The 24,480-nt window shown below is 38.0% G+C and overlaps 1 protein-coding gene across 1 annotated transcript in view; it reads left to right on the forward strand.

Annotated features, from left to right (window-relative positions):
• Positions 1-7,684, forward strand: part of St8sia6 (ST8 alpha-N-acetyl-neuraminide alpha-2,8-sialyltransferase 6) — an 80,890-nt gene extending 73,206 nt beyond the window's left edge. The window contains exon 7 of the mRNA XM_035442811.1: positions 1,236-7,684. Coding sequence (XP_035298702.1) covers positions 1,236-1,704 — 469 coding nt within the window. The 3' untranslated portion in view covers positions 1,705-7,684. The remainder of the gene's footprint in view (positions 1-1,235) is intronic.
• Positions 7,685-24,480: the final 16,796 nt, after the last annotated feature.

Below are 24,480 nucleotides of genomic sequence, written 5' to 3' on the forward strand. Positions count from 1 at the left end.
ACCTGCAAGCTGCATAACTCCTCAGAACTCTTTCTGATTGCTTCACACATTTCTCTCACTGCTGAGGCTGACATGTCCCACAGCTGAGCCAGCTTCTGGTGAAAACAAAAAGAACACCTCTGCAAAGTTTGACATCTCATCCAGTCTGAGTTCACAATGACTCAGTTGTCCTTCTAGTGTCATGATCTGCGTGTTTCTAATCAAAGGAGAATTTATCTCCTCAACTTAACAAATAGGGAACATGATTTCTTCCATTTTCTTTCAGAGTCTTCATGCTATGTACACTTTCCCCTTGGTAGTGAGTTCTTTTTTGACAAAACTGTTTATGAGTCTGAGAGGAAGCCCTAGCACAATGGGACAAAATACTATTGGTTTTCATTTCCAGTAGTTGGTTAGAATAGTTTCTATAGCTTCTGTAATATAACTGTTATAGAATGTTGATTCATTCATAAAAATCCCACATATGCTTTGCTCCATTTTTTTTTTGTCAAAAAGAGAGTGCAGATGTGAGTTCAAGGCCAGCCTGGTCTACAGAGTGAGTTCCAGGACAGCCAGAGCTACACAGAGAAAATGTCTTGGAAAACCAAAACAAACAACAACAACAAATGAAATAACAGTGAAAGATACTGGTAATAATTAGTAATAGAATAGACTTCTCAAATTGCTCTAGAATCTCTGAGTGAAAACAAAACAGGGTACCGCTTTCGAGAAGCTAAATTGTGAAAAAAATTTTACTTGCAAGAGTTCTTCCTAAGGTGTCATATGAAGCACAAGAGGATGATAGCCTAAATCAGGAAGAAAATTATAACAATATATACATGTATATTTTCAGGCAGCAAAGGCCCTCTAAGCAAAACTATTTGGTGATTAAATATGTATAATAGATGTATAACTTACAACCTTTAAATACATGTAGGCTATGGTATTTGGTTATAAGTAAGTTTAAAGGTATTAAAAAGCCAAAGTGACATTATATAATGTTACTGGATTATAATATAAAATGATAGAAATGTCTATCTACTAATAAGTCCCTGTAGATCAGGAAAGAGGAATGGAGACCAGGTATTGATATTTACTTGATACTTGATCAATGTTGCTAAGTCAGTGATTTGACTTTTTAATGTAATGGACATAGATGGTTGCATTTTTGACCATCATATAAACAAAATTCTTGCTTTGATTATTGTTGTTGTGATAATGATGATGATGATTGTGATTTTTTTTTAATTTGGCAGATACATGAACTTGGCGGAGAAGAAAGAAAAGTTTCTGAAGGATATTTCCAACTATGGAGACACATTCCTTCTCCTGCCAGCCTTTTCCTTCAGGATCAACACAGGCGTCTCTTTTAAAGTCTACCAAACCCTCAAAAAGTCTAAAGTTAGGCAAAAGGTTCTCTTCTTCCACCCCAGGTACCTGAGACGCCTTGCTTCCTTCTGGAAAACTAAAGGCGTGACAGCATATCGCTTGTCCACAGGCTTGATGATCGCAAGTGTTGCCATCGAACTGTGTGAGAATGTGAAGCTCTATGGATTCTGGCCTTTCTCCAAGACTGTAGAAGAAATACCTGTCAGTCACCACTACTATGACAACAAGTTACCTAAGCGTGGTTTCCACCAGATGCCCAAAGAATATAGCCAGATGCTCCAGCTCCATATGAGAGGGGTCCTCAAACTGCACTTTGACAAATGTGAAATACCTTAAAATTTCTTAATATGAGAATAATTTCACTGGGATGAGATTGGTGAGTCATGGTGTCACCAAACACTAAAGAAGGAAGGAACAGAGAATGGAGGGTTACAAAAGAGCTCCCCAACTTGGCTAGACCAAAGCTGCCCACTAACTTTGCAGCCTCCACTAGCCGCTCATTCCAATCATCAACATTCTCTGAAAATGGAGCTCATGGTATCAGACTCAGACAAGTAAAATGAGAAAAATTTTTTAAAGCCTCTTGGCATAGGATTTGATTTGAGGCAGGGACTCAATGAATGTTTCCTTGTTACTTACTATTTGTAATAGCCATTTCCACTTTTACCAGAGTGGTAATGAAACTGAGCCAAAGACCCTTTCTGAAGAGAATGGCTGAATCACAAGCACTCATTGATTTCTTAGGCACAGCCCTTCCTTTATTAATATCTTACCATTATCCTCTCTCTACTAAAAGAGTACCTTCCAGAAAATTTCATTAAACAAGAAAGTGTTGGTTATTCAGGAAGAAAATTCTTTTACTTGGCAATGTGCCTGCTTTTGATTCAGTTTACTTAGGATGTTAGCTGCATTGGGGTGTTGTTTGGATTTGGGGCATTTCTTTGTCTCTTTTGTCTACATGTTCATTGCCTTTATCATTTTATACTAACTTCCTGCTTCAAGGTTTTGCCCCCATTCCCACCACTTAAAGGGTCCACTCAATGACATAAGTAGTTATAATACTCACCACTTCTCACCTGATATCTTGTCTATGGAGCTACTCATCTGATTTTTTTAAAAAAATACTTAACAGCTATTTGATGTCAAGCCCTGGGATAAGACTCTGTGGGAGGGTATGAAGGTATTACCACTGAGGGAAAAACAGGTGCACATCATTAATTGCTAAGTACCACAATCGTCATCCTGACAGTTAAAAACACAGCATTGGAAGGTTCATAGACAGGAACAGTTAAATCTATTCTAGTAGAATCAACTTCAATGTAACTGTTTTGGAGACGAGATGCTTCTAGAATTAAAACTAGGAGATAGTTCTTAGCAAAGGAAGAGGTTTCAAGGGGGAGGGGGAGTAATAGGAAGAGATCACTGTTCCCTTGATTGTTGTTATCAAACAAGTGTGCTAGAAGCTAGAACTGGAAGCTGCCCTTAATCTGGGAGAGAGTATAGTGTGTGGGGGTGATGGCTTTTGCCCACACTTGAGAAGTGGGAATAGTTCAGACCCAGTCACTTCAAAAGGAAGACTTAGGATGCAAACATCTAGCATATTTCTCTAGGAAGAGAGGAGTGTTTCCATGAAAAATTACACTGCTAAGCATCAGTCTAGAGTAAAGTTTGAGTAAACGTTAAATATGAGCATTTTACAGTCCTTGCTGATGTCACAATGATACCCCTTAGTGTAAGTCATAACACATTTATTGTTATTTGACTTAATAAACAATCATATGCATGCATTTATGCTTATCCATGGATGTTCCCAGGAAATCTAAGACAGGAATATTGAAGATGATGTCCACATGCCAAGATACCTATAAATTTTATTTTTAATTCTTATCTGAGCCAGCTTGTTGTATATCAAATGCTTTTTTGAGGGAACACTGTGCTGTGAATTCTTCAGGCTGATGTAGTATAACCTTGCATTTGACATCTGTGGTGTTATTTCAAGTTTATATTTACTTTGTTCTTTTATAGCACATTAAACTTATTAGATTTATAAATTTATCAAAGGTTCTTACATAAATATTTTTCAAAAGGTGGTAAAAGGAATTTTGTTATATAAAATCAAGTTTATTATCTTTCTTCTTCTGGTTAATAGAGACTCTTTTACGCTGCTGCTAATAGATTTAATTAGCTTTAAATATCTCCTAGCAACACACTGGTCATGTTTCCATCATGCTATTTGCAAAGAAATATTTTTAAAGTAGATCAGAAAACTATCATTTTTATAGTTAATAAAATTTTTCTCAAAATATTTTGTGGCTAGTAGAAACAAAGTCTTTTTGATAGTATTGGAAATACATGACTGATGAACAAAAGGAGTAGACTTAAATTATTAAATAATGTGGAGATGTTACAAATGTAATAGCAAAAATATTGTATCTTGTCAGAAAGTTTTGAACTTACTTAGTGTTTTCCCATATATGATGCTATTTTAACTCAGGAGATTTTAAATATCAAAAAATAACTCTTCAGTGTCACCTACGTGGATTTCAGAAATTCTCAAGAAAACATGAGGTTAATGATCATGAAGATAGCCATGTTTCAACAAAACTTCAGTAAAAAAAAAATTCTTGAAACTTTTATATAGAAAAGCACAGTTCTCCACATGCAAATTATTAATTCATTTCTTGTTTCATATTTGTCTTGCTAAACCTGATTGTGTTTGAAATTTTCCCACAACTCTACCTGGGTGGACATAGGCCATATTCAGAAGACTCCCTGAGACTTCCTGAGTCCTGAAGTCAGATCTTGTGTTACCTAGTCCACAGAGCTACAAGATGGAATTCATACGTGTTTTTTCTTTTCTTTTTTTCTTCCTTTCCTTTCCTTTCCTTTCCTTTCCTTTCCTTTCCTTTCCTTTCCTTTCCTCTTATCCCCTCCCCTCCCCTCCCCTCTCCTTCCCCCCACCCTCTCTCTCTCTCTCGTGATGCTTTGATCATAGTGTGAAACTTGCAGCAATTCACTGCCATGGAACAAAAAGAACTCTTGACTAATAGTTTGCAGTTCCCAAAGCTAATCCGTTGTTTATAAAAACTCAAGTTTTGCATTGTGCATTGGATGCATTGGATGCCACCAGAATGTCTCCAACACAGTCCTCCTTTGAATCTATTTCCCATGTGAGTCTGTAATTGTGATTTTGCCATAAATTGGGGCTTCTGGCTGTTACTCAAACTCTCTTTAGAAGAGTTCACATCTAACAAGAGAGGGTGGCTCATTTACATTTGGACATTTACTACGTGGGCAATCATGACTTTTCCTTTTGTTCCCCTGTGATCTGCCCATAATGTGCTTTTGTTCCCAAAACCAACAAACACTCTAAAATATGCAAGCATATGAATTGTGATAATTCAGGTATATCAGCTACATAATTTATGCAGCAAAACTCAGTTCTTTTTGTTTCTTATTGGTGGATAATACTATCTCAAGCTTCCACCCAGATCAACACACAAAAATGACCATCAGCTCCCTGTAGGCTTGTAGATCAACCACATCAAATCTGATAACATTGTCAAGGAGGATTGCATTTGTCTAGGTGAATTGAATCTGATGTTCTGCTACTAAATTCCAGTCCATCTATAGGCATTAAAGATAGGTAGTCTGGACACTAATGCTAGGTAATGGTAGACTTTCAATTAGGAGTTTTAAGATAGCACACACCTTGAGATTCTAAGAGAAATACCAGCTTGCTTGATTTTATTTTTTTCTGTTTGTCATTTGGCATCATTGGACAATGTAACAGAACAATAAAATTCCAAAATAATTTCTCACCAAATCCAAGGGAAAATAAACACATATTCAAGCTCATCACTGACAGTGTTGCGTGTGAGGAGGAGTCTATGGACGAAGGTGTAGTTGTTTTTTAACTCTCAAGGAAGGCAAAGTCAGAGCAGGAGTTTCATGAAAGATTTCAGGCTACATGTAAATTTAAACCTAGTGAATGTATGGATTGTCAACAGGTAATCAAGGGCATTTTTTTTCCTGAGAACTTTCTTTGTAGAGAATACTGAAGTGGGCCATACATCAGCCATACTTTTGCTTAGAGCCTTCTTTCTTGTTTACAAAAAAAAATCTTGCTAGTTAAATGCTGTGTCTTGTCAAGTATTCTGAATCACACCAGGAAATTCAGGAAACTGGGAAACATATTCCGAAACTGCATAAAACAGGTATGCTGTTATCTTAAAACTATTGCAGAAGTATAGTTTTGATGTGACATATACAATATTTTATTTGCATAATATTATATGAAAATATTATTTTGCAATTAAACATTAAAGACATTGCAAGAGTCTGTTATATCTGATAGACATAGTAAGATTCCTTCTCTATGCTTAAACCAAAAATCCAAATTGTTTAATATTTTTTGTTTATTTGTGCTTCTAAAGGCTCGATAAAAACACCTCTTGACTTTTATTATTCTGAGTCATTACTCTTCTAGGATCATTCTTTTTATAAAATTATTCAAGTAGTGAATGATAAAGATGCACTGCTTATGTAATGGAGACAGTCAAAGTCTTTCTTAAAAAGTAATTCATTTAATTTTCTTTTATGTGCTTTGGTGTTTTACCTGGGTGTATGTCTGTGGGAGGGTGTCAGATCCCCTGAAACTGGAGGTAGAGACAACTGTGGCTTACCATGTGGGTGCTGGGAACTGAACCAGGGTTCCCTGGAAGAGCAGCCAATGCTCTTAACTAATGAACCATCTCTCTAGGTATAAGACAGTCAAACTCTTTAAAAGGGAGTTCTGGAACACAGACAATTACATGGGAAGAAATGTATACCTACACAACACCATGGGAGATGAGATTAGAGGATAACAAAGTAACAGCATAAAACTAAAAGAAAAAATACATATTTAAGGATTTCACTTCTGCAATGGCCAAAGGTAATATTTTAAGTAACTAAGCTAACAAATGACAGATGTGACTATAAATGTCTAATCAGTAAATGACATCTCAATACTCAGGCTCATGAGAGACATTTCAGGGACTGCCATCAACAAGTAAAATTTAAAATGAGCAAATGTTAATGTGGATATAGTTTACAAAGGAAAAGCCTGGGTAGCCAGTAAGAACAAGAAATAGTCAAACTGACTCATAAACTGAGAAGTGAAAATTGGAATAATGCTATATCCATTGTATTGGTAACAGTTAGTGATGTAACATCCTAGTGTTGGTGGATGTATAAATTAATTCAACATTTTGGAAAGCAGTTTGCAAATGCTGAGTAAAATTCATCCCACAGCTATCCTATGGCCCAGTCATCTCACTTTAGGATTTATGCGCCAGAGAACTTCCAGGAGACAAATATTGAGCCAGAAAATTAGACATAAGAACTTTCCATCTTGGAAAACTATGAGTTAAGTTTGGTGGATACATAATATAAAAATAGTACAAATGTTAGAAGCAACTTGTGATATATAGAGAGAATACTAAGGATGGGTCTTAAAATTTTAACATAAAGGAGAAATGAGCTTTATCAATGCCATTCTGTTACTCTAAAATATATACTTTATATCAAAGTCATATGTCAAATACAAGAAGCGTGTCCACTTAGGAGACGGTAATGGGGGTATGCTGAGGGATAAAACGTCATCATACATCCATGGGCACATACATTCTTATTCTCACATAAAGTATTTTACTAACATAAAAATAGAATCTGAGACACAAAACTGTAAGTAATTTACATAAGGTTTCATTATAGGAGTAAAGGTAGCATCCAAACTCTCACATCTGACTATAAAGCCATTTCTCCCCAGTATGCAAGTACAGAGGGAAAAGAAATCCCAAGGCCATTGACTACAACTGACATATAACTGACAGAGTATATTGAAAGTGTACAACTTGCAAAGTTTTGACCTGTGCATACTCCTGAAGCCATCTCCACTATCAATATGCACATCCATTTGCCCCCAAACATTTCCTTGTGCTAATTTGTAATCAGTTCTTCTTACTGTTGATGTTTCTACCCTTCTTCCTACGAACTCTGGATCTGCTTTTCTATAGACTAGCTTACATTTTTACAATATAGACTGTTTACATTTTCTTAGAATTTTGTACGATGAAATCATGGCATTATGTACATTCATGTGCTGTCTTGCTCCTTTTCTCAAAATTATTCTATGAAGATTGATTTTTGTTTGTGTGTCTGTAATTTGTTTCTTTATTTTCTGGGTAGAATACTGTTATGTAATCTCTTTATGCATTCACCTGTTTATATACAATTTTGTCCAGTGGTTATGGATGCTTCTAATAAAGTTATCACCAACAGTCATGTACAAGTCTCTGTGACTGTGTGTTGTTATTTCTCTGGAACAAAATCTAGTATGGGAATGGTCAGGTCACATGGTCAGTGTGTCACTAACATCTTAACAACTAGTTGACTGATGAAAGTTTTAAAATTTACTTAATTCTTGTTTGTTGAGTTTTTATACTTACTGTTTGAAATTACAAACTCCTTGCCAAATCCAAGGTCACAGAGCTCTTCTGTGTTTTTATTTAGGGGATTTATAGTTTAGTTCTTCCACTTTAGGTCAGTGAGCCACCTTGAGATAATTACATTTTGTGTATATTTAAGGTGTGGGGTAAAGTTCAAAGTTAATATTTTACATATATCAAAAATATTTTACACACATCTATACAACTTATTTGCTTGTGTATTCTATCCACTTCCATTGATTTATCTGTTTTTATGGCAATATAGTACTTTCATTGTATGATGTCATGTTTTAAAATAAGAAAGTATTTGTACTAATCATATACTGTGTGTGTGTGTGTGTGTGTGTGTGTGTGTGTGTGTGTGTGTGTGTGTTGCTATTCTGAAAGACTTTGTGTAAGTTTGTTGTTTTGTCATTGCATGTTTAGAAAAATTTACCAGTCAAACCATCTGGGATATAATTTTCCATGAGTGAAGATTTAATCTCAAGAAATTTCTTCAATAGACATGAGAAAATTCAACTTATATGTTTTAGACCCTATTTGTAATGTGTGGCACTGGAAGAATTTATCCTCTTACTGTAAGTGGTGAAGTTGAGCTCCACAGCGTTGTTCAGAACTTCCATTTCTCTTTATTGTTGTGTTGTCTGCTGTGATTTCCTCCATCCTTTTTTCTTGTGATTACAATTTGTGTCTTCTTTTTTCTCAAATGGACTATCTCAGAGAACCAGGTTTTGGATCCCCTGATTGGCTCTTCTGTATTTATTTTTTCTTTCAGTTTCATTTTCTCTTATTTTTATAGTTGTTTGTAATCACATGTTTTTCTTTAGATGATATCTATCCTTCACAATTGCTTTTTCGGTACTAGAGCTTAAACTCAGGACTTGCCCATGTTAAACAAACAACCCACTGAGCTGCCTCCCCAGTCCAAGAAAATTTGATGCCTTTTGGCTTCCTTCTTATTTCCTCCCCCAATATCCTCCTCTATGCCCATGTCTGGCTGGCTCTCTTCCATCCTCAGTTCACCACTGTGTTTCATGACACATGCATTCTGCTGCCCTTTCCAGTCTCTGTCTCACTGCTCACGATTCCCTTTCTCTGTTCATGACCTATATCTACACACACATGTAAATACATTACATGTATGTCTCTTACGAATTCTTCTTATGAGAGAAAACATGGCATTTGCCTTTCTGCATCAGGCTTTTTTGTTTAAAATCATTATTTACAGCTCTACACATTTTTTTGCAAAATTTCATAGTTTAATTTTTCCTTACAGCTTTATGAGATTCCATTATGTAAATGTAGCACTTCTTTATTTGTTCATTGTTGATGGACATCTAAGATGGTCCTGTTTTCTGCCTATTATTAATAGAGAAGCAATGAACATGGATGAGAAACACCCTTAGAGTATGCTGACCTTGTGATTCATATGCAAACGTGGCACAGCTGGCTCATACCATAGTCCACTTGGCACCTACACAAAAACTCAGCCTGTATTATCTTATTAAAACGTAAGTCTTTGTGGTGCATTAATTTTTCCTTTGTCTCTCTCACACACTTTTTATGATGAGTTTTAGGTCCATCTGTACTTTTAATATCCGTGTTTGTTTGAGGCAGGTTTTATATAGCTCATGCTAGCCTTGGGTTCTTGGTTTCTGGCCTCCACTTCACAAGTGGCATTGCCCTCACACTTGTCCTTATTATTTCATTGTATAAAAGAGAAAATTGAGGCTAGGACATTTACCTAATGTCACATAATACTCAAGTACCAGAGCCAATATTCAAGTACAGAATGGATGCTCAAAGGCTGTGAACTCGGGAAGCATTTTATACTGCTCAGTTTTATTGCTATCAGTGGTATTTACTTGAAAATGTTTTCCCACAATGTTTAAAATTTTAGAATTTTACCATTATCACATTGGATTTTTATTTTACCATCATATTCTTTATCAGAGTTTTTATATTTTCATTTCCTAGTTTGATATGTTATCATTTATGGACCTATATGTTTTTATAATAATATGCATATGTTTATAATTTTATGTTTTATACATATTTTACTATGCGTATTTTATATTTTGAAGCATCTGATGTATTATATACTCCTGAGTTGTGTTTTCATAAATGAGTATTTAGTGTGAAGTTTAAGACTCTGCGGTGCTTTTAAAGGTAGGGGTGTGTGTGTGTGTGTGTGTGTGTGTGTGTGTGTGTGTGTGTGTGTGTGTTATGTGATATCCAATAAAATATCACTAAACTATTATCATATTCTCTAACTTTGGTGCTCTTTAACATCTTCAATTCAGCTACTACTGTGTTTTTTGGTATTAATACCAGTGCTTTCATCTGATAGGAAATACAGATAATAAAAAAAATCATTGCTAATTGTAAATAAAACTAATAGCAAGTTTGCAGGATGCAGACAGCCAATATCCAAACTTTGTTATCATGTGTTAAAGATTTGTGCCTTGTTAAGCTCTCTAGATAATGCTTTTCATGTGTTACAATGAATTTTCCCAAGATTTTGAGGTAGCTCTCTGATTTCACAGATGAGAAACCATGAAAGACTCAAGTTCTTTCCACTACAAATATCAAAAGCCCCACTAATGTGGCAGGAGCTCTTTCACATTCTTTGTCCACAGACCTATGTTCAGAGACACAACAGCTAATCCTCTGGTCCTGGCCTCATTTTCCCATGAGTATCTCAGCCCAGCTTAGCTCAGTGTATTGACTGCAACCTAAGTCTAGCTGTTGGATAGATAAATTTCATACCTTCAGAGGTTATATTATACGTTGATACATTCCCAAAGTGGGCAGGATCACAAACTGGACCAGTTCAGAGAAGGAAACAATTAACTTTCTTCAAAACCTCCAGCAAACACTTCCTTATTTCTAGTAGGCTCAAACTGTTCACAAGCCCATGGTTGAATCAGTCAGTGATGAAAGGACTTTATATATAACCTGGACATTTAGTCCTTTCCCAGTTACACAGGTATCCAAGGAGGGCAGTTGTGCACAGATAACAGGGTTATGCTGGAAAAGAAGGAACAGTGGAAGAGATCCTGTGTGCGCCTCAACCATGCTTGCTAAAAGAAAATTTTCTGGTGTCTACTACCAGAATTCAAACTGGGGTCTGAATTCCAGCATCATGGACTCCAAATTCCAAGGCCATTCTCACCTAAAATTTACTATGACACCATCCTTCCAATCACTAAGAGGATATGCTGCAACACTTAAATGTTACAAAATTAGTTACTAGGCACAAAATTTATTCTAGAAGCAGTGCTGATATAAAACGACCCTTTAAAAGTTCTTTGGGTCATGGATCCCTCTTTTGTGCTAAATCAAAATGTAATATACAGAATTAATTCTTATTTGTATTTCTTTTTCTTTTCTTTTTGGTTTTTCGAGACAGGGTTTTTCTGTGTAGCTTTGGAGCCTATCCTGGCACTCGCTCTGGAGACCAGGCTGGCCTCGAACTCACAGAGATCTGCCTGCCTCCCGAGCGGTGGGATTAAAGGCGTGTGCCACCAACGCCCGGCTCTTATTTGTATTTCTTATAAGAAAATGATTTGGTTAATTTTACATCAAATATGTGAAATGAAATATTCGCTCTTATGTGAAGTTAGAGAAATTGCTATTAAGACTTCAGAGTAGACTCTGCACTTTTGATCTTGGGTAAATATATATATTTTAGTAATGTTGTCCAAAACTGATGGCTTTAGGGTTTTATTAGGCACTCATGTTTCCCTTTTAAGAATAATGAAATTCTATGCATCTTGAGAGCACCATAATAACCTAGTCTTCAAGGAGTGGTTGTTCCCAAGCAACAAATGTCTCTAGTAGTTTCTTCCATTGTGTATCCCACCATCAGGTGGTGGGAAATCTATTTCTAACATGATAATCCCATGTCCTGCATTTCCCAGACCATCTTGGTTCATTCCTGTTCATTCTCAGAAGGGAGGAGTCCAGTTTTAATGATAATGTGTGTGGCCATCTACATTCTTTTTTTAAATCATTTTTTATTTGAATTAGAAACAAGGGTATGTGATAGCTAGGGTTTTAGTTGGGAGGGAGAAGGGAACTGGGATTGTCATGTACATCTACATTCTTTTAAATTAGCTTCTCATAGACAGGATTCCTTCTGTCATGCATATAGCCTTGTAGAATGCTTGAAGTTTAGATTTTCAAATCTCTGAGAACATCTTCAGTTGGTAAAGTGCTTGCCATGCAAGCATGAGAATCTCAACTCAGATGCTCAGCACCAACACAAATATAAAACCCAGCATGGCAGCGCTCTTCCTTCCTTCCTTCCTTCCTTCCTTCCTTCCTTCCTTCCTTCCTTCCTTCCTTCCTTTTTTCTTTCTTTCTGCATCTTCTGTCTTTCCTGTTTTTTTGAGTGGCTACTAAAATTCTGCAGTTTCTAATTAAATGTGAATACCTTCAGCTTCTCTATTTGGTTTCAGTTAGTAAAGATCTTTCAATTGATATATTTTGTCTTACTTTTGTTATGGCATGTTTAAAGTGTTTGCCCTTACAAAAATGAAATAGTATTATGTATAAATGTCCACTGAATAACTATGATTTCTGCATATGGTATTGCCACATTGGGAGGCATCATGTAAATTAATTGCTTTAAATGACCAAAACCAAATTCAATGCTAAGAAAATATTGTTTAAGATTTTATTAAACTGTAACTAACTTTCCCTGAGCTCATTATCATTTCATTGACTTCTTTGAGATTGCTACTAATTAGTTTATCCTCTTTTATAGATGAGGAAGGAAACTGAAGTTTCAAAAGAATAGGAACTTGAACTAACATGCACAGCTGAAAATAGAAACTGGGGAAGGTACATGTTGTAGCTTTTATTTTGAAATAGTTTGTATTTACAGAAAAAAATTATAGGAATAACATAATAAGCTCTCCATTAACCTCTTCACAAGGAATCACCACTTGATTTGAGGGTAAAATGGATGAGGTCATGATCCTTTGCCCTAAATGAGCACGTATTTCCTAAGACTAGGATAAGGCTGTCCTTTTACATAACCCCAATAAACTTAGAAATGAATTGCAGAAAGACAACTGTCTTTCTTAAGCAACATGCTAGATTGACACCTTGTCCTTAATAAAAAAATAACTATGTATATACACATGCACATGTGTATAGTTTAGAAGTTCTCATAAAATATTTTTACAGTGCTTTTGCTGTGCTTTGCCATCTTGTAATTAACTAGTTAGTGCCACTTGGAGTTGTCAGGAAATAGGATGAAAACACTTCAGAAAATCCTTTTCATGATAATTCACAGGTAGCTAGCATTTTAACAGCCTTCTTGGCCTATAAGATGTAAATTAGGAAACCCAGAATGGTGACAGTAGGAAGATTCGCCCCCCCTCAACCCACTCAACAACTCCATCAAGTGAACTTACTGCAGCAGTCAAACAAAGAACACTTAGGTCTTCTAAGACTCATTATTGTCATAGGTTTTCAACAACATTGTTACTAAAGACCGCAGGTTTCCTACATCTTCACTCTTTTTTTCAGCAGGCTTGTGAGTACTGCTTCAAATGTATGTGCAAGGAGGGAACACTGTAGCCGCCCTGAGACATGCGTTCTAAGCACATATTCCTCTTTTCCCTCCCAGATGTGGAATGGTAAAAACTGATCAATCTGGACATTTTGTCATCAAGCCACATACCTACCAGCATTTTCTGAGTATAAAACATTGATAACTGGAGGGTTCTTCATTAGGTTTTTTATTGCTGTGATAAAACATCATGACTAAAAGCACCTTTGGGAAGAAAGCATTTATTTCACAAACACTTCCAGGTCACAGTCCATTACTGAGGAAAATCAGGGCAGAAACTCAGGAGGCAGGAGCCATACAAACCCCATGGTGGAGTGCTGTTTACTGACTTGTTTCTCAAGACTTACTCAGTCTGTTTTATTACAGTACATACCCAAGACCACCACCCCAGGGATGGCACCACTCACAATAAACTGGACCCTTCCACACCCTATCATTAAAAAAGGGTGGGATGGGGGAATCTGTGGGGGGGGTGGGAACATGGGAGGGAGAGGAAACTGGGATTGATATGTAAAATAAGATTGTTTCTAAATAAAAAAATAATTAAATTTGGATCCTCAGAAGACATATAAAAATAAAAAAATACCCATCCCAATACTTGCCTACAGGCTAATTTTACAGGTGTATTTTTAAACTAAGATTTCCTTTTCCCAGATATATCAAGTTTTGTATCAAGCTGCCAAAAATTGACAAAACTAACCAACTCACAAAGGAAGACATAAAACCATGTCACACTCTTTGCATGATCCATCACACATGACAAGTTTGTCTTTTAATTTAAGATCCTTGATAGATATATTGTAAAAGTGCATGCATAGTATTGAATCGTTGGACACATGCCTTGCCACAAGATGCAAATCATCTTGGTTATGATCAGCATCATTAACTCTGCTTCTGACACTGGCCATTTTCAGCTACTTCATTTAAGGCACAGTCCCAAGGAATTGCACCAGGCTTATTTGATTTTCCTACAGTCTCAGAGCTGAAAGATGTTTTATTGTTATTATGAATTTGTGGTGCTGGAATTAAACCCAGAGCTCTGTACAGACCACTTAGCTACAGCCCTGAACCCCCTAAATTGTCATATTATTGAAGTTCCTAATGTTTCAACTAAACATCAGACTCACTGACTGATGAACCCAGATATTCTTCCTTGCTAGAGATGGAGATAGTACCTGCTTGGCAAGCAGCCAGTTTTCAGCAACACCTGTTTGTACAAGGTTGCCGGCCTAGCCTCTAATGTTCTGTCCTGTACTCCCTCACACCATAAAGCCAATGGCAGTACTTGGCCTGGAATGAGGGAAAGGAAAACAGACCACTTCAGAAGCAGATGGCTCTTGGAAGGATTTCAGTTACAGCTAATTATTTCATTAAATTGCCACAAAAATTTTCTACAGTAACTGGCCATAACTTTAAATAAATATGTTTGTCTTCAACACTAAATAATCCAAGAAGGCCAATTAGTCCAAGATGGAGGAAATGAGCAGCAAGAACTGTCATAAGAGAGCAAGGTTTTTACCATTAGATTCATCTTAATGTGAGCTGTGTGATATGTTTGTAGCCAAATTACTCTATATAACTCAACTCCTAGGATTTCATGATGAGCTTATGATAGAAAGTTGCTATTTTGAGTTAAATAATGTTTTCTTCCCTTTCCTTTCAGCTTTATTTTTTTAAAAAAGATTTATTTTTATTTCATGTGCATGGGTGTTTACTGTCTGGTTTGTGTGCCAACTTGACACAAGCTGAAGTCATCAGAGAGGAAGAAGCCTCAGTTGAGGAAATGCTTTCATCAGATCCAGCTGTAAGGCATTTTCTAGATCAGTGATCAATGGGGAAGGACCCAGCCGAATATGGGTGGTTCTGTCACTGGATAGGTGGTCCTGGGTTCTATAAGAAGGTAGGTTGAGCAAGCCATGGGAAGCAAGCCTGTAAGCAGCTCCCCTCAATGGCCATTTCATGTTCTGCCTCCAGATTTCTGCCCTGTTTGAGGTCCTGGCCTGACTTCCTTCAGTGATGAACAGCAATGCTGAAGTTTAAGCCAAATGAAGCCTTTTCTCCCATTTGGTTATGGTGTTTTGTCTCAGCAATGGAAACCCTTACTAAGACAGGTGCTTTTGCCTGCATGTTTGTGTGTGCACCATATGTATACAGTGCCTGCAGAGGCTGGAAGAGGACGTCTAGCCCTCTTGAGCTGGAGTTACAGATGGTTTTCAGCAGTCATTTGCATGTTGGGAAATGAACTTGAGTTCTCTGCAAAAAAGCAGCAAGCGCTCTTAACCACTGAGCCATCCATCCAGTGTCCCCACTCCATCACCACCCCTCTTTTTAAGAGGTCTGAGACATCTCAGACTGGTCTGGAACACACTATGTATCCAAGGATGATCTTGAACTTCGAATCTTTCTGCCCGTACATCCTGAGTGCTGAGATTAGAGATGTTTGCCACCATGCCAATGTTTATGCACTGCTGGGGTTTGAACTCAGGGCTTGATGCGTACTAGGAAAGTGATCTACCAATTGATCCACCAACACACCCATCCTCTCAGCTCAGCTTCTTAAGTGAGTTGGGGGTTTTGAACATACAATGAGATAGATTTTAAAATCTAGTATGTACAAGCCCATAAAAGCAATTGCTCTATTTGCTAATTCTTCAAATATTAATAAACTAGCTACACTCAGTGCTAGAAGCTAGATACACCACCCAATGTGTTCTCAAGACACTTAGCTGGAAGTGGAGTTCACCAGTACAGTGTCTATGTAACAGGTGAAAGGCCCTACATTCAGTTGCCAGCACCAGGAAAAAAAGATTCTAAAATTGAGGCTAATATGTTTTAACTGTAAGAGAACTTACAACTTAGTATTAATAAATGAGAAAAAGATAAGAGAGACAGTTTCCTAAAATAAATATAACTTATAAAAAGAAAAAAATACTATAACTCAGTAATTATCTAATGGGGTCATGCCCTGAGGGTTGTGGGGACTTAGAAGGAATGCCCCTCACCAAGCCTGGTTGTTGGCTAGTAGATGAAGGATTTTCAGCATCCATTTAAAGGCAGATAGATACCCAGGAATAAACAGAGCTTATAGTCCAGATTCACCAAACTTAATTTTCTTACTCTACTTCCTATTAACAGCTTTTCCTCTAATTAGTTGATTTTCATCGTGCCTCCTCAATGAAGAGAGTCCTTGGCACAAATGTCACTTAAATGTTTTCTTTGTACTTCCTACACTCTGACCCTGTTTCCTCATCTGTGATGTGAGAATGATAGTTTGTACCCCCACAGACAGCTGGGGAGAATGTACACTGCACAAGTCTAGGAAGATCCATTGACATCAACCAACACCTGTGAATGGCACCCCCTGAAATGGGGCAGCCATTATTATGCATGCTTATTCTTAGAATTGTGGGGGATAATAGGGCAACTAGAAAGACTTGCAGTCAGCAATGACACTTCAGTGTATGTAGCCATGATTATTCTTATCTCCCATTATTTTTAGACCCTTTAACATGTGAAACAGTGATGCATTAGAGAGAAAATCCTAAAAGCTGATGATGGGCAAATGCAGAAAAGTAAAGTCAGCTATTACATATGAAATTGTATTGACATTGGAATACCTTAGGAAAAAAAACTATAGCCTAAAAGAAAATACACTAACCCTGAGCCTATTATAAAGTACCCTAAGTCCCTTTTCTTTTGAAGCAGATGAATGACTGTCTTCTATTTCTTGTTTCTTCATTCGTGAGTTTTCATTAGCTAGCCTATTTCCTACTGCCGTAATATTGTCCTAATGCAATGTCAACTTTGATAGCTTTCGGGAGAGTTTATACATCAAGAAAACTTTTTTCCCCTAAAAATAAATCAGTTGCAAAGAAATAGTAAATTGGAAAGATTTGCAAATGTTAACATTTGAGAGAGGTAAAATTAATGCATAGGTATTTGCTTTTAAAATAAAATTAAATATTATTAAAATGTTTTTGATAATTATGTGTCTTAGGTTTAAATTTGTGATGTACAACAAAGATATAGCTCGCTCTGTGTTGGTTCTCTTAGCTCTGTGGCTGTTATTGACTTTCCTTTGTGTTGTATAATATTCAACATGGGCTGGGTGCATTTTTATGCAAACAGATGCAGACTCTGAAGCAGACTGTTTGTCCATTGTCTTTTCCCAGCTAGTTAATTTCATAGACTATGATTAGGCGACAACATTCTCAGTTTCTTGCCATTTGGATTAGAGGAGATTCTTGGAACACGGCACAGCCACTTTATCAGAAAATGATGAGAAAAACCTAGAAAATGATAGCATAGTTTAGAATAAGGTCAGAAAGCATACACAACACATCTCCAGATGTGTAATGGTTCCAATCATGGTTATTTCCATCTCAGGAAGGTTGGGACTATGCATTTGCAATTGTCTGGCAGGTCACTCCTAAGCATCAGCCCTTGGCCTTTGTCTCTTCCCATCTAAGGGCCTGTCTGTCTTCACCATGTGGTCTCTGAATTTTCCCATCCAGATTCACCCCATAGAAAGAGAACGAACACAATACAAATTTGATAGGTTTCTTTTTGTTATTGGTTTGTTTTTTAAGGGCTAGACATGTATGATGAATAATGTTTCTACTTGCATGATTGACAGAGCCATCTGCCCTCTAGTAATCACAAAGATGGCGACTAGGTAGGAAAAGAAAGAACAGGTTGCACTGAGCAGCCAGTAGTCTCTAGAAATTAGACATTAAATTATTTTGTTGCTACTGCCACATATAGAAATTCAGTTTTCTTCTCTCTCCCTCCTCCTCCTCCCTCTTTTCAGATAAACAAGACTAGTCTGCTTTTGTTCTGAGATTACTGCTACATGACTTTAAAGCTCTGTGAATCTGCTAACTGCTTGGTTTTAACAGAAACTCAGAGGATACATGGATGTAATTGGTAGTTTCCAGCTTACTTAGTTAATTGCATAAATGAAACAAGCATCTAATTAAATCTATGGCAGTCTTCATTAGATGGTAATGTCCTCATAACTGCAATCAGAATTTAGTAAGAGATGAAAATAGATGCTTTTCATCTTTAAGTCATGCACCTAACTTACATCTTCAAATACAGATGTTCATATGCACACACAAACATTCTAATGAAGAGTCCTGTGATCCATGAGCAGCGCCACTGAGCAGAGAAATTTCAGACCTGAGTTTTAGAAAAGTATACTAGCATGGATGGCAATAATCATATTTTCTACCAATGTGCTATTTATCCCTCTTAAGTGTTTAACTTAATCCAAAATCTCTCTCTAACATTGGACTTTATTAAGTATAATCCCAGATTAATTACGGGAAAAGTAGCAAAATGTCAATAATTAGCATCTATTAAAGATACTTGACAACAATCTATATCTTGTCTAACTTTCACAACTCCTCCTTGATACAAATTCAGTTATCTTTGGAGTGTGTGTGAGCATTTTATTTTCCATCAACAGGAAATTCACTTCAAAATACCTCTCAACACAAAAAAAATTGATAAAGCTTAAGATCATATTCAAGAGCTGTTTGGCTCCATGTATGAAATAATTTTTTAACAAAAAATGGAAAACCACCTGATATCCAGACAGACACCACCTTAGCTATTTTCCCTCTTTCTGGGACCGCAGATACTGTGTATCCAACTTCTTAAGCCATCATGTGTGCTGCCTGAATTTCTCTGTTCTTCCTTTATTATGATACCCCATCATATCTTGATTCCAGCCACAAACAAAAACAGTGATTGATGTTTTCCTTCTTTCTTTTTCTCTCATGTATATTTGTTTGTGTGTACCTGTGTGCACATACAGTGTATGTGTGTTGTGTGTGCATGGGTGTGCACACCTCTGCACAGGCAAAGGAAAGGGGATTTGAGGTAGCCTGCTCTATTACTCTACACCTTATTCCTTTGAGACAGGGTCTCTAACTGAGCCTGGAGTTAAGTGTGTTGCCATCAAGTCTCAAGATACCCCTTTCTCCCTTCACAGTGTTGGATTTACAGGCCCATGCAACCATGCCTGGCTTTTCATGTGGGTGCTAGTCCTTCATACTTGTGTAACAAAATTTCCTACCCATTTAACCATCTCTTTAGCCCCTAACATTTCTAAATTCTAATCTCTCAGAGAAGAAATCTGATGGGCCTGTTTTAGGTCAAATGACCACTGCATGTAGTAGTCACACAGTACAAAAAATGGCTGCCAGTCACCAAAGCCAGGATGTAGATACAACCTGAGTGTCCATAGACAGATGACATGATAAGTAAAATAAATATACATGAATATATACACAATACATACATATATACATGAAGCAGAATATAATTCAGCCTTCAAAATGGAAATCTTGCACCTTCTGACAACAGATAAGCCTGGAAGTCCCTGTTAAATAGAAGCAGGCACAGAAAACTGGGTCTGGTATGCACACTTACAAACCCAGCACTTCAGGAGTTTGAGGCAGGAGGATCAGGACTTCACAGTTAGCCTGGTCTATTGTAAACAAGATGCAACAATAGCCTCCAACATTGTACTGAAGGAGGCATGGTCAGAGGAGGCTGTACTTAGAGGAAGAACACTGAGTGAGGCAGATACCATAAATAGAGATATTTCAGGTACCACTTTAAGTATATGGATGTGTGAGGGCCCATAGCCAGTGGAAGAGTGATTGCTTGAGATCCATCCCAAGTGTGAGGGTTAATACTGTCAAGTTGACAGGATCTCAGATCACCTGGGAGAAGAATCTCTGGACACATCTGTGAGGGAATTTGAAGGTTCTATTAATTTAGGTGGGAAGACCCACCCTAAATGTGGCTGGCACCATCCTCCAGGGTTCTGGGTTGAATATAAAGAAAGTAATCTGAGCACCAGCATTCATCACTATCTGCTTCCTAACTGGATACAGTGTGATCAGTCACCTCAAGTTCCCGCCACAGTGGCTCCCTGCCTTGATGGACTGTGTCCTCAAACTGAGAGCCAAAATGAACCCATCCTTCCTTAGGTTGGTATTGTCACAGCAGTGAGAAAAGTAACTTACATCCAGAATCACAAAACAGAGGGATTGAGGGGAAGGAAGGGAAGGGAAGAGGAAGGGGGAAAGAAAGAGGGGAAGAGAGAGAAGGAGGGGGAGAGGTGGAGAGGGGGAGAGGGGGACAGGGGGAGGGGGGGAGAGGGGAGAGGGGAGATGGGGGAGAGGGGGAGAGGGGAGAGAGGGGGAGAGAGGGGGGAGAGGGGAGAGAGGGGAGAGGGAGAGAGAGACAGCAAGACAGAGAGACAGAGAGACCAAACAATGCAGGAAACACTGCTAAGACCAGACCCCAGCAGGATTTTTCTATTCATATGAATCCACAGCCTGGGTAGCCTGACTTTCCTGCTCAGCATCCTGTTTGGTATTAATTGGTAGTTCGAGGATTCAGCATCTTATTCCTTTACTGTCTGGTGTCAGATGGTTATGAATCCCAAAGAAATGAAAAACTCATTATGCTCATAATCCCCAGTTAATTCAGATGTTTCAATAAATTTTCAGATAGCTGGTCTTTCTTAGGATTTTCTTAACACTAAATACACACTCAAGAAACAAGATTTTAAAGCCTTTCCGTTGATTCATTGTCCCACTGAATCCAGTGGATGGCACAGAAATTATATATATTTATTTTATATATCCTTTAGCTTCATGGAAAAGGAGAAATGTAAGGTCTCTGGGGCAGATGCTGTTGCAATATTGCTCCTTGAGAGGGGAGGTTTCCTCCATAGTTCTCAATTCTCTGCCAGAGCAGAAACAAATGAAGCCATTGGGAACCAGCCGGTATCCAGGCTATGGTGCTCTGGTCTGCAAGGCAAAGTGAAGGCTATGGATAGTGAAATGCTTGCTGTCAAGAGGAAACAGATTTTATGAACCTGGAAAAACACTGGGTAATGAGAGCAATCGTAGCTGAACGATTCTGCTCGGGAGAGCATAAGCTTTTACACCCCCTCCCCAAGAGAGAGGTGATCCTGTTCTGCAGAGTTTGAACCTATCTAAATGGAAACAGGCTGCCCTGTAAAATCAGCATGGATTCAACACACAATGGCTTTTTGATGTGAATTTACTATCCTGTAGGGCCCTCTAGGGACTGAACTGCAATCTTATAAACTCATTTCAATCAAACCCAAGAACCTGAGGTGAAACCCAAATGTTCAGACCAAGCAGGCTACAGTTCAATCTTGCCATCAACAGCTTTTCCTCAATGTGTTATTTGACTTCATCCACTGGATGCAAGGCTAACTTCTGCGGGATAAAGGCAGGAGGCACCATCAGATTTTCTTGAAGGATTATTACTCTTTTAGCTGAGAGTAGCTGTCATGGGACAGAAGTCTCCCAGTTGCCAGCATTGCATGACAGCTTGAACTGTGATGAAATCAGCTTTGCTCCTCCACTGAAATGAAGGATTAGTGGAATTGCAGGCACTGAAATGGCAATTTGATGTAAGCTTCTATTTTCCACAGTTTGACAGAGCCAGGAATGGTTGGCTCTATATGACCCCAGAGGCACTCAGTAGAATGCTTAATATGGCCACATGGAATAGTATTTGCTCCAATAGATAGTTCCTCTTTATCATATACAGAATGTAACAAACACTTTATCAACTCTACAAATCAGAAGAGGTCACAGACACAGGACACTGGTGGAGGAAGCTGGCTGGTGACTGGAGTTGGTGGTGACAGTCACTTGCTTCTAATCTTTGAAGACTTTCTGGGGACAGTTTGGATTGCTGGTAGGTCAGTGTTCTTCTTTGTTTCATGGGAAAGTGAAATTCTCACCTTGGTTAGGAACAATATTTCACCCTTAAAAATGTGCAATAGAGAAGGTCCCCCAAGTATTTGCTCAGTCAGCTCATGTGAGCTCCAGGGAAGAGGATTCTAAACATTCTTGTCTGCATCTTTTTATAGTGAGCTTTCTATATTATAATGATCTAGGAGAACTAAAAAAAGTTATTGATTCATAATTTCATCACTGTAGTATGAGTGACTGGGAAAGAAAAAAATAGCGTTTCTTTTTAGATAAGCTTGGGCACATTCAGGGAGGTATGGCCATAAAGTGTTTCATTTTAACTGAAATAACTCAATGTAAAGAATGTTCTCTCTCTCTCTCTCTCTCTCTCTCTCTCTCTCTCTCTCCCTCTCTCTCCCCATCCCTCTCCCTCTTTTGTCTCCCTTTTCACTCCCCCTCCCTCTCTCAGGCACATGCATGCTGTGTTGCACATGGACAGACAGAAGGCAATATCAGGAGTTGCTTCTCACCTTCTGGCTTGTTCTGAGGCAGGGCCTCCCTTGTCTCTACTGTCTCCATCTCCCATCTCACCTTAGGAATGCCAGGAGTACAGTTGTGTGCTACCTATAGCATCTAGCTTTGTATGTGAGGCCCAAGGATCTAAATTCAAGTTGTCAGGGTCGTGTGTCAAGCACTTATCCACTAAGCCATTTCCCCAGCCTTCCTCACCTTTCTCAGGCTATGCATGGATACTTTCATGCTTCCAGGGTCCTGAAATATGGGTAGTTCAAATGAAATGTCTCTCTCTTTCTGCAGATACATATGTATATCTGGGTGCATGTGAACTAATTCCTGTAACTGATTGTAACTAATTCTGACTTACTAAACAGGGGCCACTAGCCAACATGAGCAATATTGACCCTATACTGTAAAAATCACTTTTATGACCCCCAAGCCTATAATTTTTCCATGAGGTCTTCAGGATGGTGGCAGTTAATCAGTAGTTCCAATGAAAAACGAAAAGCTGTCTTCACACTCTAACAATACTCACCCAGTATTATATAGAGGGACTATTAAGAGATTTACCTAGGATTGTCCAAACTAATTATTTATCATCTATGTCATTTGTTCAAGCTGGTACTATTTACCAAACACTTCCTATAGTCAGTATCAGCTACACTTGTAAGCTGGACCCTTACATGGTGCAAAGTAAACTTTGTAGGACATATACAATTATTAAATATGGATCATCTTGATGTTGAGCAGACTTGGGAATGTGGCATAGAGAAAGCCTACCCTTCTGCAGCTGAGCAGCCTAGCCCAACTCCATGCTACCATCAGGAAATCAAAGTATTTAGGTATCACATGGTCTCTAACTGTGAAGTCAATAGAGGGCTGTGGGGACAGTATAATGTCACACTCTAAAGGTGTCAAGGGGGGATAGCTGTAGCAGGGGAAATCCTCAATTTCACAAGACATTGTGACTAAGGGAATATTTACTGTTGTAAATATCAACTTCTGTTTATTTGTTTTGAGCTACAGGACTTTCGGTGTCTCCAAGTATGTGGTCACTTGGCACATAACCCAGGGATAAATCAGAACTGTCTCCTGTGATCAAGAACCTAACAATCCAGGTAGTCAAGGAAGATATAGAATAAAGAATTCTAATAAACATGAGAATGAAACATGGTATGTGAAAAGTGTGGCAGCCATTGCATGCGTCACAGATCTTTGTGGCTCTTTCTCCTACTGGACACCCACAGTATGGCGTGTCATTAGTAACGAGTTCAGGTTGCCCTGTAGAGATTTCACTCAGGCCTTGCTCACCATGGTCTGCTCCTGGCCAGTGATGCTATGGTATATCATAGTACATTCATTTCTGCTAGTACAAGTCTCTGAGACTCAGTCTTTTCTCTGGGCATCCTTGTGGGCCTGATGAGACTTCACTGAAGTCAGAGGGTACCTCACTTTGCTCTCCTCCATTCTCCTTCCTCCTGTTGCAGATATCAGGTTGTGAGTGTGATCTGAAGGTTCTACCTGCTCACTCTGATTTTACATTCCCTTTAGCTTTTTATTGGTAAATCTTCTAAATCTCTTGCATATTTCATTCAATCATGACATTTCTCCTAGACCACTTGAACCAATGTTTAAAGATACAGTAGCTTGAAGATTCAGAAGTCATCAGTCTATCTATTTATATGACACGCAGACGGGAACATCTGATCTGGGCTCATCTAGGACCAGACACAAGTTAAATCAAAATGAAGCCTTCAGCACATTTGTC

The sequence above is a fragment of the Cricetulus griseus genome, chromosome 3 (assembly GCF_003668045.3).
Source record: "Cricetulus griseus strain 17A/GY chromosome 3, alternate assembly CriGri-PICRH-1.0, whole genome shotgun sequence".
Lineage (NCBI taxonomy): Eukaryota > Metazoa > Chordata > Mammalia > Rodentia > Cricetidae > Cricetulus > Cricetulus griseus.